At 37.5% G+C, this 16,968-nt stretch overlaps 1 protein-coding gene across 1 annotated transcript in view; it reads right to left on the minus strand.

The window, feature by feature from the left end:
- Positions 1-1,753: 1,753 nt before the first annotated feature.
- The window catches only part of LOC108667085, a 42,161-nt gene continuing 26,946 nt past the window's right edge, over positions 1,754-16,968 (minus strand). Inside the window, exons 2-3 of the mRNA XM_018154071.2 lie at positions 5,501-5,549; positions 1,754-4,599 (exon numbers count right to left, since the gene is read on the minus strand). Coding sequence (XP_018009560.1) covers positions 1,926-4,586 — 2,661 coding nt within the window. The 5' untranslated portion in view covers positions 4,587-4,599; positions 5,501-5,549 and the 3' untranslated portion in view covers positions 1,754-1,925. The remainder of the gene's footprint in view (positions 4,600-5,500; positions 5,550-16,968) is intronic.

The raw sequence follows: 16,968 nt of genomic DNA on the forward strand, positions 1-16,968 counted from the left end.
AATCATACTTGACGATCAATAGAAGCCAACAAATATACGGTACCGTTCCTTCACAATCTCCTCCAACATAGAGCGGTAAAGTTAATCGCTATCATCAACTCACAAGAAAATTGAAAAAAATAGCAGGTTATCTGTCACATAGACGGTGGCTGGTGTCTCGAGATCTTCTGGCGAGTGAAATCGAAAATTAAGTTACTTGCCTTAGGGAGCGAGAGACCTAACTCGGGACAGCACCACCAAATGGCGTCGCTTGAAGATTAAGTGAAGCAATTTTGGCGACCGCAGCAGAGAAGAAAGCAAGATGGAAGAGCGGCTCAGGTAATGACTTGTTGTTGTTGTTTTGTCTGCTTCTTGAGGAAGTGGAGTCGTCCTCCATACACCTCACGGCTCAAAAGGCTCCCCCGTCTGGCAAGCCAATCTGTAATAAATAAGGCTATTAGGTAAAATAATTGTGTCTTATGATCATTAAATAGTGCATCTGATTAGTCTACCGGTTAGTAACCCTTACCTAGCACTAATCTTGTCATTTGGACACAAACTTCTATTATTCCTTTCCTACTTAAGTGTCAACGCTACGTCAGAATCAATTCTTGAAATTTTCAACAGCCTATTGACTACTTTCTTCAGACAAGTTACTCACCGATTTTCAAAAAAGACGCAGCTCCTCTTACCAACGTCCGTCGTCTACCGCAGCTCGAACCGGAATCGAGGTAATGACTTGCCAGGAGATTACATTTGAAGCAAACACTTCCGGCGTAGACAAGAGGAAAGGTGAAAGAATTGATTAATACTTACTCATAAACCAGCCAGGAAGTTTTTGTAGTAACGGCAGGAATTCAAAATTCCTGCACGTACCTACTAGAATACCTCCTCATTCACAACAAAAAAAAATATATAGTTGAAGCTGCTTCTTTCTTCACTTTGATACTTTTCAATTGGAAACATTTTTAATATTATATAATTCAAAGTAATGCCCACTCAAATACTGCCACGGATTTACTTAAGTTTCTTAATAATCAATGATTGCTTTATTATTTAGCTTAATGCCCTTATTCAAGAATTAATCAGCCACTCCGTGATTCAAGTAATTCGAGGTTCATTATAATTCATTTTATTAAATCATTGTCGATCTCAATTCTCCATCAGAAGACGACCGCTCTTCAATCGTAATAACTTGCGAAGAACATGACTTCATTTTATTTGCAATCCTCTATGAGAATAGAAAGTATGACCGCTCTCTTCCGCAATAATTCATCGGAACATATCTGCTCTTTATTCACAATAACGCATTAGAAAACTTTGACCGCTCTTTATTCGCGATACTGCCTCAGCTGATCGTAACTGCTCTTCGTAATCGCGTGGCGGTGATGACAGCGCCTGTTAGATCTCAGAACACTCCACTTGAGCTAAATTATTTACTATCCAAAAAATTATTGTCGTCGAAATTATATCCAAAAACCAACCATACAGCGAATTTTAAACAATTCTTTACTACTGATTGCAATAGCCTTGGGTAAGATGTAGTGGAAGGAAATTTTAATTCTCATTTTGAAAGAATCTTCGATACACCTCAAATAAGATTTATAAAGATCCATCCGCATTCTTAATCGACTAAAATAGTGGATAGACAAGCTATCGTTATTTCAGCGCCAAACTATCAATCCTGCGAAAAAGACGAGAATGTTACTATAATGCAGTAGGCCAATACAATGAAACAATGAACAAATTCGTTAAAGGGAAACAAAACACAGAATTACTTAGTAAGAAAGTTTACTGCAGTTGACAAACTGAAGTGAACATCGACTACGAGTGTTAACCAGAGCTTCGTCTCGTAATGAATATATTACAAATCTCTTACAGTTTCAAAAATCTTTGAAAGAATAATGTAGTTTTATGTTGTTCTAGAAATCAGGATCAAGCTATTTTTACTCAGGCAAACTATTCCTCTCAAAAAGGTTCACTTCACTAACACTACGATCAACAGCTGCAGCTGTAACCTTCTCGGTGTTGTCGCCACAAGCTTCCTGTCCACTTACATCCTCATTACAATCTGACACATTTTCATCGCTGTCGTCAGAGGTTGTCTCTCCATGATCATCTGAATTACTGGTGACATCGCCCTCTTTCCCGTTATTTGAATTCGATGGAATTATTTTTTGATCTTCAAAGAAGTTGCTCAGAACAATCTTCCTGGCGCACTGTAACAGGACATTCCGTTCGAACCTCACCTCATCCTTTAGCAACTTCTCCAGCAGGCTGGTCCTATATTTGTTCCTGAACTGTCTGAGCTTGTGTGAGATGCACCGGGAGGCAAGAGCGCTTTCGCTGCGCTCGTGCCAACTCTTCTCCGTTGAGATGGTGGCGCTGCTTTCTTCATCTGATGACGAGTCATTTCTAACGTTAATGGGCTTCAGATGAGGGAACAAGCTGGGCTTATCGCGTTGTGACAAAGCTCCACGTGACACGGAAGATACAGAATTAAATGCAGTTGTTTCGGATGCAAGGAATGGAATTTTTGACTGATCAGTATCGGAAGGAATTGGCTTACTTCCACGTTTTTTTATGCCTCGCCTACCTCTCCTTCTGCCAGTTCTTTTTGATGATTGGACTGAAACAGCCTCCTGAACGTTTTGTTCTGTTTCACCAATACGGCCAGCATTGGAAAATTTTTCAGATTGTTTTCTCATCGAAGAGTCTCCTGCTTGTAATTTGGAAGTCCTATCCTCAACAAAGCAAGTAACATGGTTCACAATTTCAGCTTCTTCCAAATTTTCACCCTCGCTCTCTGTCGCAGAACCATAGTCCCCCATGAGGAGGCCGAGAGCACCAACTCCCTGAGAACCTAATGCGCAAGATTCTGGAACTGAAGGGGTTTCGCAAACAGGATTGTGGACACTGGTCACTAGAACACTGGTAGGAGGAGAATCTTGTACTTGATTTTGTTCCTCAGAGCCTCGAGAAGTGGCCAACTGCGATTCAACAGATTCAACAAGGCACTTCGATGCAGACATCGAAGTTCTATCAGATGGTAAGGAGGGCTGAAGGAAATCCTCGTCTTCATCGCTGATATGGAACTGAACCTCGTCTTGCTGTTGATTTTCAGATTGGATGGACTCAGCCAATACGGTGCTGCCTCCCATTGCTTCATCAAATGCATCAATGCCCTTAAATTCGGGTAAGGGGCTGTACACTATGTAAGTGTCTTTGTGCTCCCATTCGTCTCGAACTTTTCTGAAATTTTTACCGTTGCTATTTTCAGCTTTTTCTTTCTTAAACTTTCTTTGGTTTTCCGCTGGAGCTCCGCGCTTAGACCCTCTGTTTTGGTTTCCTACCGCAGTGTTGATCAGAGCAGAGTTTTTGTTTGATTCTTTCTTAAATTGACTAGTTTTAAGTCCTAAAAGTTCCCCACGCTGCTTCTGTAGTGCAGCCATAGCTTGATCAAGTTCTTTCTTTGCCTGCGTTGGGAATTTGTTACGACGTTGGCGTCGGTACTCTTCATCACTGATGGGCGCGTTCACTGAAGGATTAAGAAGGTGCTCACGTGTTATGTGATCGTCAAGAACTTCAATGGAGGCTTCGAACTTACAACCTGGATAAATACACTGCACATGAGACCGCATGTGTTTATTGTATTCCTCCATCCAAGGGAAGCCGACAACACAAACCTCGCAGACTCTGTCGCGAAAATGGCGTCTCAGGTACTGCAATCTTCGCGCAATGGCAAGTTTGCGGTCACCCTCGTTATTCGTGCAATTATTCTGTTTACCGTCTGGTTTTTGGGGTGCTAGGTTATAATAGTGATCTATAGACGACGGTGTCGGAACTCCAAAAGTACAACCGCCAGAATAATTACCTTTACGAGAAATACCACCGTTGCCACAATCAAAACCACTCCAATCCGGATCGTCATCATACGCTGCATACTCGTCTGAAATCCCAAATCCCCCAGAGTAGAAAGCTTCTTCTTCGGCCATTCTGTCCCCATTATTCATATGGAATTTGCGCGGTGACTCGCCGTTCACAATACTAGCAGAAGATGCAATATGGTTTCGGCAATTTTGTGCACTAAGGTGACCATCACGATCATTAGGGAGGAAACGAACGTCACGATGTCGCCCTCGCCGTGGTGGTCTCCTTCTTTGGGCGGGGAACGAATTTGAATTGAGTTGTAATGATCCTTCTTGGAACCCGTTAGCATGAGGTGAAAATCCAAGCCACTCTTGTTGTTGCCCTTGCCACTGGTGTTGATCACTATCCTGCCAGGTTGAAAAACGTCTCTGCTGAGCTGACAGCTCTTCATGATGTGTTTGCTGAAGCAAAAGACCTTCATAATACTCCTCTAGTTTCTGCTGCTCCTGTTGCTCCGGTATCTGCTTTTCTTCCTGGCAGAAGTCACGGCAGGTCTCATAGCCGCCATAGCCTCGCTGTGGGCGACCATAGCTAGAAAAAGCAGAGGGGAGGCCTAAGCTGTGCAGTTCATTAGGACAAGGATCACGAAGCAACTTCTGACGCCACTCAAACGGATACTTTGGATGGAAATTAGGGATGATGCCAGGAGGCAAGGGTTCTTGATGTGGATGATCCATTGTGATCACTTCCCTGTAAAAAATTCAGTTCTAATTAATTGAACAATCAAATATGTAAAACAAAACAAGGATCATTGCTGAACAAATTTTTTTGATGAAAAATAAGAGCATTGCTAAAAGTCAGGTAAAGAATGCTCGAAAGCTACAACATGGCACTTCCAGTAACTTTCAATTAATACTTCTCATTGCTATAAATAATGATTTATCGTCACTCACTAATGCTTAATCGCTTCTACTGCTAAATAAATGCTTTATCATCAAAAAATATCAAGATCTATATACTAAACCTTTTCTAAGGTTTGACAATATAATAATACTGAATGGTATTATCACATTGTAAATCACAAACTGAAATTTCTAAATAAGAAATTTGAAAAGCTTACACAAAATAAATCATTCCTTTGGTTTCTTGTTTAATTTATTTTTGTAGGTGAAAAAAAATCAATCAAGTTTACCTGGTCACATAGATTAATTTCCCAAGCATTGTAATTAAAGAAAATATATTTACAGCCAAGCTGACAATAATGTTATAGACATAGCCTTCTGCAGATAATGGTTGCTCTTCCACAATTTGATGAATATAAATTTAGGCCAATAAAGTGCTCAATTGATAACTTATTGAAAGATGGTACTTACATGACTTTTCATTAAAAAAATATAATCAACTTGTTATATAATATACTAGACCCAAAAATTCCCCTAGACCATAAAAGTTTCAACAAGGTAAGAGCTTCATAGATAAGAAATTTAATGTACGTAATTTGTAAAACTCTATGTTCTAAAGCCTTCAATTTCCTCCTCAAGTTTTTATTTTATATTGAATACAGTAAGTATGCCATATACATTGAATACAGTAAGTACTATGCCACAAAGAAGTCATGCTTGAAATAAATAGGTACGTATATTTACCTCACCTGAGTTAGTTGAGGTTAGTAGAAACTTGTGTATGTTGAGTAGCAGGATCTGAAAAGATAGAGACATGTAAAATTATGAAAAAATTAATTGGAAACTTTATGCATATCAGGGACAGCTATTTTGTAGACAACACTACTATCAAAAATGTTTAATATTCATTGAATTGCCTACAAAAAATTATGAACTCTTGAAAAAATAATTGAATGAAACAGGTACTGTAAAATGGGGTAACTTAGACCACTTTTTTTTATAAATGATGCCTTTTTTACAGGCTAAATTAAACTTAAATTGAAACATGCAAAATACAGGTCTATACTCTAGCTTCACTCACCATAAATTGCTGGCTCCTGCCTCTCATAGTCTTTATGTAATTTCAAAAAAAGTGATGGTCTTTGTTACCCCAGCTCTTGGGGTATCTTAGACCGGGTGGTAAAATCAATTATATTTTTTGATAAAATAACTCCAAATAACTCCAGGTTTTGGTGCATTGTAGTAGAACTCTTCTAGTTACATATGCAAATGAAAAAACTTGAGGAAAGTGTCATAGTTTGCAAATGGGGGGCACCGCTCCATGATGGGGGAAATATGACTACCAAATGGCAGCCCTGACAGGGTAATATTGACTGGCTTGGAAATTAAGCTAAAATTACCATATATAAGACTCTGTAGAGTCTGAAACACAAAGAAAAAACATAAATAGGCTGTCAAACATAAAATATGTTATATATGGTAATTTTATATTAACTTCCAAGAAGGTCTATGTTACCCTTTCAGGGCTGACATTAGGTGGTCTAAGTTCCCCCATTTGAGGGCGGCGCCCCCCATTTGCAAACTATGACACTTTCCTAAAATTTGTCATTTGCATATGTAACTAGAAGAGTTCTATTACAATGCATAAAAACCTGGAGTTATTTAACCAAAAAATACAAAAATTGGAGGGGGTACTCTGACAGGCTTTAAATAATAGCTTTTTTTCGTGGGTCACATTTTTAATTTTTTAACCTATTAGATATGCAAACTTTTTAAATCTTTCTATTGTGTTATGTAGCCTCAGTATTAGGCCTTTAATGCCCATTGACAAAATTTTTCTATGTCAAATAGTTTTTGAGTTTTGGGGATTTTTGTTAAAAAAATGAAAATTGGTCTAAGTTACCACGCCGGTCTAAGTTACCCCATTTTATGGTATGTAGTAAATAATCTAGTTCCAGTTGAACAAAGAAGTTCAAGTTATTATTAGTTCTAGTTGAAGCAATGAAGACATAAAATAAAATTAATGCAGCTTGAGTCAAGCTATAAACGAATCTATTGGTTTTAATATTAACAATTATTGCAAATTGCTAATTCCAAAATAAATTTATATAGGTTTAGTCAGATGGAGGCAGACAGGACCAAAATCCCTAATAAGCATGTAGCACCTATGTATGTATATATATATATATATATATATACCATTAATGGAACTGAGCTGAATGAAAGAAAACTGAACTGAATGAGCTGAAAATCCCTAAAGTTACCACTAGGTGTGTTGGTACAATGGGCTTTCAGACCTCAACTAAAATTTTTTGAAAATATTACAGCTTATTGTATAGAGCAAAAAAATGAGCCAGTCCCATTTTACTTCAGTGAGTAAAACAGGACCAAGTGGAAATTCTTATGTTACAAAGTACCTATTTAATCAAATGATGACACTTGATATTCAATATTATCCATCTAGAAACACATTAGTTGATGAAATAACCAGTTGTTACTGTTTAATGTAGCAGGAAGTCAATATATAGGTATATATATATATATATATATTTAGTATTGGATGGCAGAATTTGTTGATTTATATGCGTGCGATTAACGACCAAACTAAACTAAACGCAATAATGGCCCTTGCAAAAACTTGGGAGTTATCTGAGAGGCCGTTGTGGTCAATAAATTTTGCTTCAAAGAAGGTTGTAGACTTCTTCATCTTGTAGACTACATCGGAAACTTTGGATCAACAACCAGGACACCAAGACGCTGTCTTATTAGCTACCTCCAACCTGGAGGGCAAGTGAACCACACGCGACAATCTCACAACCAGACCGTCACTCGCTTTGTGCTGAAGGAACCCACCAGCATTGTCATCAAGCAGTGGCCTGACATCAATCTACCGAAGATGGCTAGCCTCATCGCCTCTACGGATTGAACGCCTGCTATCACTTTCTTGACTATCAGATTTTTCTGAACTTTGAAATGGTTTTCAGAGTGATTTTCTTATTCAAAATTTTACTGTAGTATCCTATTTACATATATTATGTAATTATTTCCACCAAAATTTCAATATTTAATGCTCTTTGTAACTTGAAATTGAATGTTTGTTACATTCGAAACGTCGTTAATAAACTAAAACTACTTCCTGATATATGCCTTTTGATCTACCAACGTCATCTGAAGAATTGTCCAACTCTTTGATAATTTAAATCAACAAATTCTCTGGTTGTTAATTTTAATTTTACGACGTTTCGAATGCAACTTCATTCATTATCAAGTACAGAGGACGAGTTTTGCAACAAGTGAATTTGAAATTTTGAAATGACAGTACAAACATAGAGTATTATGGATACAGATTGGAATCAAAGCTTGAATTACGAGAACAATTTTAACGTCCTGACAAATCCGGTAGTTTGTAAATTAATAGCTGGAGACTCCTGCTTGATGATGAGAGCCTCAGCTATGGCCAGTCTCGTGGCGTCTGGGCATCTCATGACGATTTTGGTGTGGGTCTCCAATGTCGCGTGAGTGAGTGTCTCATTATGAGCCTCCCTCGTGTGGTTCTTCGGTCCTCCGGCCTGGAGGTGGCATGTTAGGCGGCGGCTCAAAGTCGTGCTGGTCAAACCGATGTAATTTACGTTCTGGAGAAGTCTACAACCTTCTTTGTGGCAGGAATATTTTTAAATAACATTAGTTTCTTGTAATGGGCCCGACTTTTTGCATGGATTATTTTTCATTATCAAATTCTTGACTTTCATGTTTTTGTAGTAAATCAGGAGTTTGATTCGGTCAGTTGTGGTTGTGCTTGTAATGTTATTGAGCACAATTGATTCGAGGACTCTTTCGTCAGTTTTGTGGGCTTCAGTCATCTGATTTTGGTAATAAATTGTTATAATACTTTCGTTAGATGCTGGCTCATTGTCCGTTTGGTTTTGACGTGCTCGGTAGTTTGAGATTTCGCTGTCGATAGTTGTATTCGCATACCCGTTGTTTACCAGGATTTGCTTGCAGGCCTGGAGTTCAGTTCTCAAGTCACTGGCGGTTGAACAGGTTTTAAATGCTCTGTGTATTAAGGCGCGAATAGTGCTGGTTTTGTATCGCTGGGGGCATTCACTTGCGTCGTTCAGAACTCTTCCGACGTCTGTAGGTTTTCGGTAAACTGTAGGACAAACAAGTCGTATAGGATCCTATACGACTGGCTATAGCAGAGGCCCTCATCATTAAGGAGAGGACTCCAGCTATCAACCTTCAAACCACCGGCTTCGTCAGAACTTTGAGATTGTTTTCCGAGTAGTTTTTTGCGCTTGTAAAATCTTCCTGTAGGTAGTATCATGTTAATGAAATTTTAGCATTATTTGAATGGTATCCAATTTACTTGATTTCGTACATATGTCAACCCAAATTTTGTTACTCAATGCGTCTTTAACTTGAAAATGAATGTTGTGCATTCGAAACGTCGTTCAATATTAAAAATGTCTATCGGTAATTTAATTTTCAATCTTCCAACACCTACGAAGAATTTAGTACAACTTATTGAAAAAACTAACAAGAAGCTAATAAATAAAACTAATTCTCTGGTCTTTTACAAAATATATATATATATATATATATAAATCAGTCAAATTGCAGTTTCTGTCATGAGAATAATTTGTTGAGCTTTCCCTATTAGTGAGTCAGCTTTGGCTCAATGTAGAGCACTGCTAAGTACCATCAAATGAGGTAATAAGGGATGATATTTTTGGTTTTTCATTAATAACTTCTTACCATGAAACATTTTGTACCAAAGTTTGGGCTGATTTTAAAGGCCAGAGCTATCAGATGGCATTTCTGAAAAAATTTATATGCTATTTGTATGGTGCAAGAAGCAAATAAAGGTGTCCCAAATTACCCCTGGGAATGGGTAATCTGGGGCACTTGCAATAAAACTTAGTTTTTAAATGTTTGAAGGATGCAGAGTATACTCACCATTACCAACAGTACTCCAAAGTCCTCTTCATTTGTAGATGATATAGATATTAATAGATGATATTTTCTGGCATTGGTACTTGCTTCTCTGTTATTGATATATCACCATATCCATTTTTCATTGCCAAAAACTATTTTTTCCAGTCTATACCTAACACTTTTAAACCCCCCTCCCCCAAAACAAACTTCATTTTCACACTTAACATATATTTGTCTGCACTTAACATATATTTTAATTTAAAACTGAAACTAAACTGTGCTTGTACCTACATGTTTTTATAGATTACGGCTAACCAAAACTACTATCAGCCAACTTGCCAAGCAACATATTACTAAAAATGTGCTTCCCACGCTTTGTGCTGAGGAGGGTTAGTTTAAGAATGATGTTCTCTCGTTTGACAGCAGCCATTGCCATGTCATACTGAACAGGATAGACAAATGATAGCCTTTTTGTGTCAGTGCTCTTCTTTAGAAATTCAACCATAACATTGCAGTCATCATCTTGTGGTTGTTCCCTGATGTGAGCAACATAAAATTTCTCGCATTGCACCCATAGCTCAAGCTTGAACCTTACAAGTATAAAATCATCTTTGTTCAAGCTGATGGTAGAGATGTCCTCCTCAGGTTCCTGCATCTCATCTTGATAATTGGCCATCTCTTGAGCAATAGCAAGGTCAATTTCATCATTTGATTTAACCTCATTCTCCTCATCATCCGCATTTTTGTTGAACTGTATAGCTTTCCTCACATTTGCTGTCTGTATCTTTGGTGCTGGTGTTGTTGCTGAACCTGAAGTGCTGGCCCTTGGCCCTGAGTGCAACTTCCCAGGAGTAAGCTTGATGGCCTTCCTTCGTTTGAGTTCATCATTGGCTTCAGTGGATGGGGAGCAGATTTCTTGGAGTTTCTTCAGCAGGGAATCGGAGACCAACCCCCTCATCTTTTCAATATATTCTTGCATGGTCTCTGTGCTAAGTTTCCTTAGGATGCGCTCCCTGTCAAGTGGACTTGCTGATAACTTGCTGACAACTTCAGTTGAGATCTCTGCCCTCTTTTTGTTGGTTTTCTGGCACACTTTCATACAGAGCAAGTGTCTGTACCGGGAAATAAAATTATTAACCCAGTCAATCCCTGGCAGATTGTTTTTGAAGCAGGTAACCTTCCTGCCACTCTTATCCAAGAAGTCCTTTACAGTCATTCGGATTTCAAGGTAGGTCAAAGGGCACCCCCAGTAAGCCAGAACAGCAAGGTTATAAGCAATGACCCTCTCCTCATGCGCAAAAAGTGCAATGTGGCGCCCAGCATGAAGTAAGTCATTACTTGGAGTTCCATCAGTCCTGCGTTTTCTGACATATGTATGCAGCGTATTCCGAGGCACGTTATGCAGCTGTGCTGCATATCTAATGGACATGCCATTGACAACAACCTTGTCCACCGCAAGCATCATATCAGCAGCTGTATAGCATTTCCTCCATAAGTTTACAGAACTGGGCTTGTAGTTTCGCACCATTTTAATTGGGTCAAGTGAAATCACTATAACAAAAAAAAAAAAAATCTTAAAAAATCATACCTGAAACAGAAAGGAACATTTTAATGACAATCATCATATATTTTGGAGAAATAAATCATAATTTAGTTTAATTACTTAACATTCTATGTTGCCTGGTACACAATTCTATCTATGACATTCTATGCACAATTTTGTGATGACCAATGATACATTAATTTCTTGTTAAAGTAAATTTTTTTGCTGAGCAAGGTAAATGTAACAAAATTCTTTGTTGTTAATCAATTTTTTTCATCAACTGAAGCCTTTGCCAACCAAGGTTCTACTGGAAATGCATTTCTAGCTGTGTCCCATATTACCCCAGGGGGTGTGCCTTATTACACTGTCATGCAAAAATGGTCGCCATTTAGTTTTGGATTCAAGTAGGGAAATTCTGTCAATGAAGTTTTAAAGCCAACACCTGTCTGCAACTTTTTCAGGTGAAAATTTTTAATATGGCAAATATTCTCTTACTACAGAACTGATCAGAAGTACTTTTTCAAAATATCATGTTTCAATATTTATTGGGGGGGTTTTTTAGAGCCTGTACATGTTTTCTTCACTTCCTTTGAGCTACATAGATAGGTATGAAAAGTGTTGAACTTTATACCCCTTTTTTTAGTTTTGCAACATTTCAATTAGTTTTTTTGCTATAACATTTTTTACGCCATGACAGAGGACTGCCCCAATTCACCCCACCTGTCCCTTATTACCCTATTAGACAGTACATATTTACATGTTGATTCCCCTCAGGGGGGGGGGGGTCTTCTGACGTGTGTCTGTATTAGTCAGAAGTCCTAAGGAATTTCGTGCACCTTGGGGGATTGTTCCTGAGTGCCCTGCCACTGCATTTGCAGTGTCTGATCATGGGCTTCAGTTGCGGGATTAAGTTATAATGTAGGCAGGATTCCTTACATTTATTTTCTCTGTCTCTCTCATGTAGGAGGCCAATGTCCCATGTAAGTGACCTGACCTCATGTTTGAGTGTCTTTGTTTCTGTTGCTTTTCACCTGTCCCTCCTTGTCACTTCATCTCTTTTTGATGCTAATGCTGCTTCTTTAAAGACAGCTTCAGCAGGCTGGACAATTGATACCTTCTGCCATTGTGAATGATGATTAATTTGAGATTTTAAATAATTAAGACCTTCTGACTTACTGGTGATGTTATCATTTGACCCCCAGTGCAAAATAGCTCAATAGCTGAAGTGCTGCAAACCATTATACTACTACTACTAAAAAAAATTGTGCAGTCAGTTATGGTAATTTTTTAGACCAAGCAGAGGGAAAAAATTTTTGAATCACTCAATTCTGGGAAAAAATTATGGAATCACCCTGTAAATTTTTATACCCAAAACTAACACCTGCATCAAATTAGATCTGCTCGTTAGTCTGCATCTACAAAGGAGTGATCACACCTTGGAGAGCTGCTGCACCAAGTGGACTGACATGAATAATGGCTCCAAAACAAGAGATGTCAATTGAAACAAAGGAGAGGATTATCAAACTCTCAAAAGAGGGTAAATCATCCTGCAATGTTGCACAAGATGTTGGTTGTTCAGTCAGCTGTGTCAAAAATCTGGACCAAATACAAAAAATATGGGAAGGTTGTTAAAGGCAAACATACTGGTAGACCAAGGAAGACATCAGAGCATCAAGACAGAAAACTTAAAGCAATATGTCTCAAAAAAACAAAAATGCACAACAAAACAAATGAGGAACGAATGGGAGGAAACTGGAGTTAACGTCTGTGACAGAACTGTAAGAAACCGCCTAAAGGAAATGGGATTTACACACAGAAAAGCTAAACAAAAGCCATCATTAACACCAAAACAGAAAAAAATAAGGTTACAATGGGCTAAGGAAAAGCAATCGTGGACTGTGGATGACTGCATGAAAATCATATTCAGTGGTAAATCTCAAATCTGCATTGGGCAAGGTCATGATGCTGGAACTTTTGTTTGGTGCTGTTCCAATGAGATTTATAAAAATGACTGCCTCCAGAGAACATGCAAATTTCCACAGTCATTGATGATATGGGGCTGCATGTCAGGTAAAGGCACTGGGGAGATGGCTGTCATTACATCTTCAATAAATGCACAAGTTTATGTTGATATTTCAGACACTTTTCTTATCCCATCAATTGAAAAGATGTTTGGGGATGATGAAATCATTTTTCAAAATGATAATGCATCTTGCCATAGAGCAAAAACGGTGAAAACATTCCTTGAAAAAAGAGACATAAGGTCAATGTCATGGCCTGCAAATAGTCTGGATCTCAATCCAATTGAAAATCTTTGGTGGAAGTTGAAGAAAATGGTCCATGACAAGGCTCCAACCGGCAAAGCTGATCTGGCAACAGCAATCAGAGAAAGTTGGAGGCAGATTGATGAAGAGTAGTACCGTAAAATGGGGTAACTTAGACCGGCGGGGTAACTTAGACCACTTTTAGTTTTTTTAACAAAAACCCCCAAAACTCAAAAACTATTTGACATAGAAATATTTTGTCAATGGGCATTAAAGGCCTAATACTGAGGCTACATAACACAATAGAAAGATTTAAAAAGTTTGCATATCTAATAGGCTAAAAAATTAAAAATGTGACCCACAAAAAAAAGCTATTATTTAAAGCCTGTCAGAGTACCCCCTCCCATTTTTTAACACGTTTTTCTTAGCTTAGCTTCTCCTTTGTTTGTTTGTTGTTAACATTGACAACGAAAATTAGCCCACTTCTGATTGCTCTAGAGATCTGAAATTCGGCATGCAGGCTATTTTTGCCTAACAATTTCAGATAAGATCATAAAAACTAGTAATTATAGACCTAAATTAGCTTAATTGAGTAAAGTATATATATAGTATATATATAGTATGACGTGCGGGCGCTCACGTTATAGACAAGCAGGCGCTAACGCTGCGTATCATCGATACGTACGTCAAGTCATACTTACGTACGTCAAGTCTTAATCGTTTTTCTTGTGGACTAAAAAGTAGAAAATAAAATACTTTAAAAAAAAATTTTTAAAACCACGTTTTTCTTGTGGACTAAAAAGTAGAAAATAAATTATGGTTCGCCCAAAAAAACGTGCGTCGGGCTGTACGTTCACCATCAAATTTCCAAAATTTAAGTGTTGTGTGCTTTTCGCTTTAATCATAAATCTGCCCAACACACTTTTTTTGGGGCGAACCATAATTTTTTTTCTACTTTTTAGTCCACAAGAAAAACGTGTTTTTTTAAAAAGGTTTTTCTTCAAGTATTTTATTTATTTTTTTGTTAAATAACTCCAGGTTTTGATGCATTGTAGGGAGTTTTGATGCATTGTAGTAGAACTCTTCTAGTTACATATGCAAATGACAAATTTTAGGAAAGTCATAGTTTGCAAATGGGGGCACCGCCCCCAAATGGGGTAACTTAGACCACCTAATGTCAGCCCTGACGGGGTAACATAGACCGGCTTGGAAGTTAATATAAAATTACCATATATAACATATTTTATGTTTGACAGCCTATTTATGTTTTTTCTTTATGTTTCAGACTCTACTGAGTCTTATATATGGTAATTTGAAATTAATTTCCAAGCCAGTCAATATTACCCCATCAGGGCTGCCACTAGGTAGTCACATTTCCCTCATTATGGGGTGGCGCCCCCCATTTGCAAACTATGACACTTTCCTCAAGTTTGTCATTTGCATATGTAACTAGAAGAGTTCTACTACAATGCACCAAAACCTGGAGTTATTTGGAGTTATTATACCAAAAAAAATAATTGATTTTACCACCCGGTCTAAGATACCCCAAGAGCTGGGGTAACAAAGACCATCACTTTTTTTGAAATTACATAAAGACTATGAGAGGCAGGCGCCAGCAATTTATGGTGAGTGAAGCTAGTGTATAGACCTGTATTTTGCATGTTTCAATTCAAGTTTAATTTAGCTAGCAAAAAATGGCATCTTTATAACAAAAAAAGTGGTCTAAGTTATCCCATTTTATGGTACTGTTTGTCACTCATTAAGTCCATGCCTCAGAGACTGCAAGTTGTTGTAAAAGCCAGAGGTGGTGCAACAAAATACTAGTGATGTGTTGGAGCCAGGGTTGGCGATTTTTTTGATTTTTTTTTTTAAATAAAAAAAAAATCAAAAATCAATGATTTTTTTTATTTTTTCACGATTTTTTTGATTTATTTGATTTTTTTTTATTTTTTCAACTTTTTTGTCTTTTTGATGTGTTATTTTTTATGTTGCAATTTACCTACTAACAATAACAGTATATGGATCATAATGGATGGCTAAAAAAGGCACTTATTGCCTTCAATAATGGCCAACAGGCCAAGGTGGTGTTTACCACTTAGGGATTTTTGGGTAAACAATTATTGGTAAGTCTATTCGTTTGCTTTGTAAAGTTTGTATAGAGCAGGGTTGGCAGTGATTAAATCAAAATGATTAAATCATGTGATTAAATCACTTGATTTTTTTATAAAAAAATCATGATTTTTTTTATTTTTTTGATTTTTTTTTATTTCTTTGATTTTTTCATATATTTAAATATATTGAGTGGCAGTCTTTAATTTATATTGAGGTATTGTTATTCATGGTTTAGTATAAATGTACTATGAATGACAAATTGGTATATAAACTTGTTGCCTTTAGTGTGTATTAGGTTCCAATAAATTGAATGTTTTTGGTACAGAGGCATCAAGAAAACAATATCAGGAAAATGGGGTTTGTTAGCTGCATCACATTGTTGGAGTTGTTCTCGGAAGTTTTCTACAGCACGTTCACACATATGGCGAGGTATGGCCATAACCTCTGCTGCAATAATCTGTTCCCTTAGCTGTGGTAGGGTGTGAGGGCAACTTCTGAACTTCTCTTTTAGATGTCCCCAAAGAAAGAAATCATAAATGCTCAAATCAGGTGACCTCACAGGCCAGTGTAAATCACCCCTCAGAGACACCAGACCTCTGGGAAACATGCATTTCAAAACATTGAGTGACATTCGGGCTGTGTGAGCTGTAGCCCCATCCTGCTGGAACCACATGTCTCCCAATGCTTTATTTTCAACAATGTGTTCCATCATGAGCTGCAAGAAATTTTGCAACATTGCAGCATAGCGATCGGAATTCACTGTTACGGTTACTCACTCCTCTGAGAACGACTTCAACAGTGTGTTGCAGCTAACGGCCCCATCTTCCAGATATTGTTTTCAAAACATAAGTTTTCTAAATGGTATGTTATGCTAACCTCTAGGCAGGGTTGGCGATTTTTTTGATTTTTTAAAAAAAATCAAAAAAATCAAAAATCAATGATTTTTTTTTATTTTTTTATGATTTTTTTTTTATTTTTTTAAACTTTTTTGTCTTTTTTAAGTGTTATTTTTTATGTTGCAATTAGCCTACTAACAATAACAGTATATGGATCATAATGGATGGCTAAAAAGGGCACTTATTGCCTTCAATACTGGCCAACATGCCAAGGTGGTGTTTACCACTTACGGATTTTTGGGTAAACAATTATTGGTACTATGTCTATTCATTAGCTTTGTAAAGTTTGTATGGAGCAAGGTAATAAGCTAAATATTGAACATTTAATGGGCTTCAATATACAAAAACACTTCAGGAATGCAGATCTTCTAAACATTGAAGAGTCGCATAACAGATAGGTAGCTGATAGCACAGTGCACAGCCTATCAATATATCCACTAGTTTTATGTCCTAAAAATCTACCAGAC

This window comes from Hyalella azteca, unplaced genomic scaffold (genome assembly GCF_000764305.2).
Source record: "Hyalella azteca isolate HAZT.00-mixed unplaced genomic scaffold, Hazt_2.0.2 contig14048, whole genome shotgun sequence".
NCBI classification, from domain to species: Eukaryota; Metazoa; Arthropoda; class Malacostraca; order Amphipoda; family Hyalellidae; genus Hyalella; species Hyalella azteca.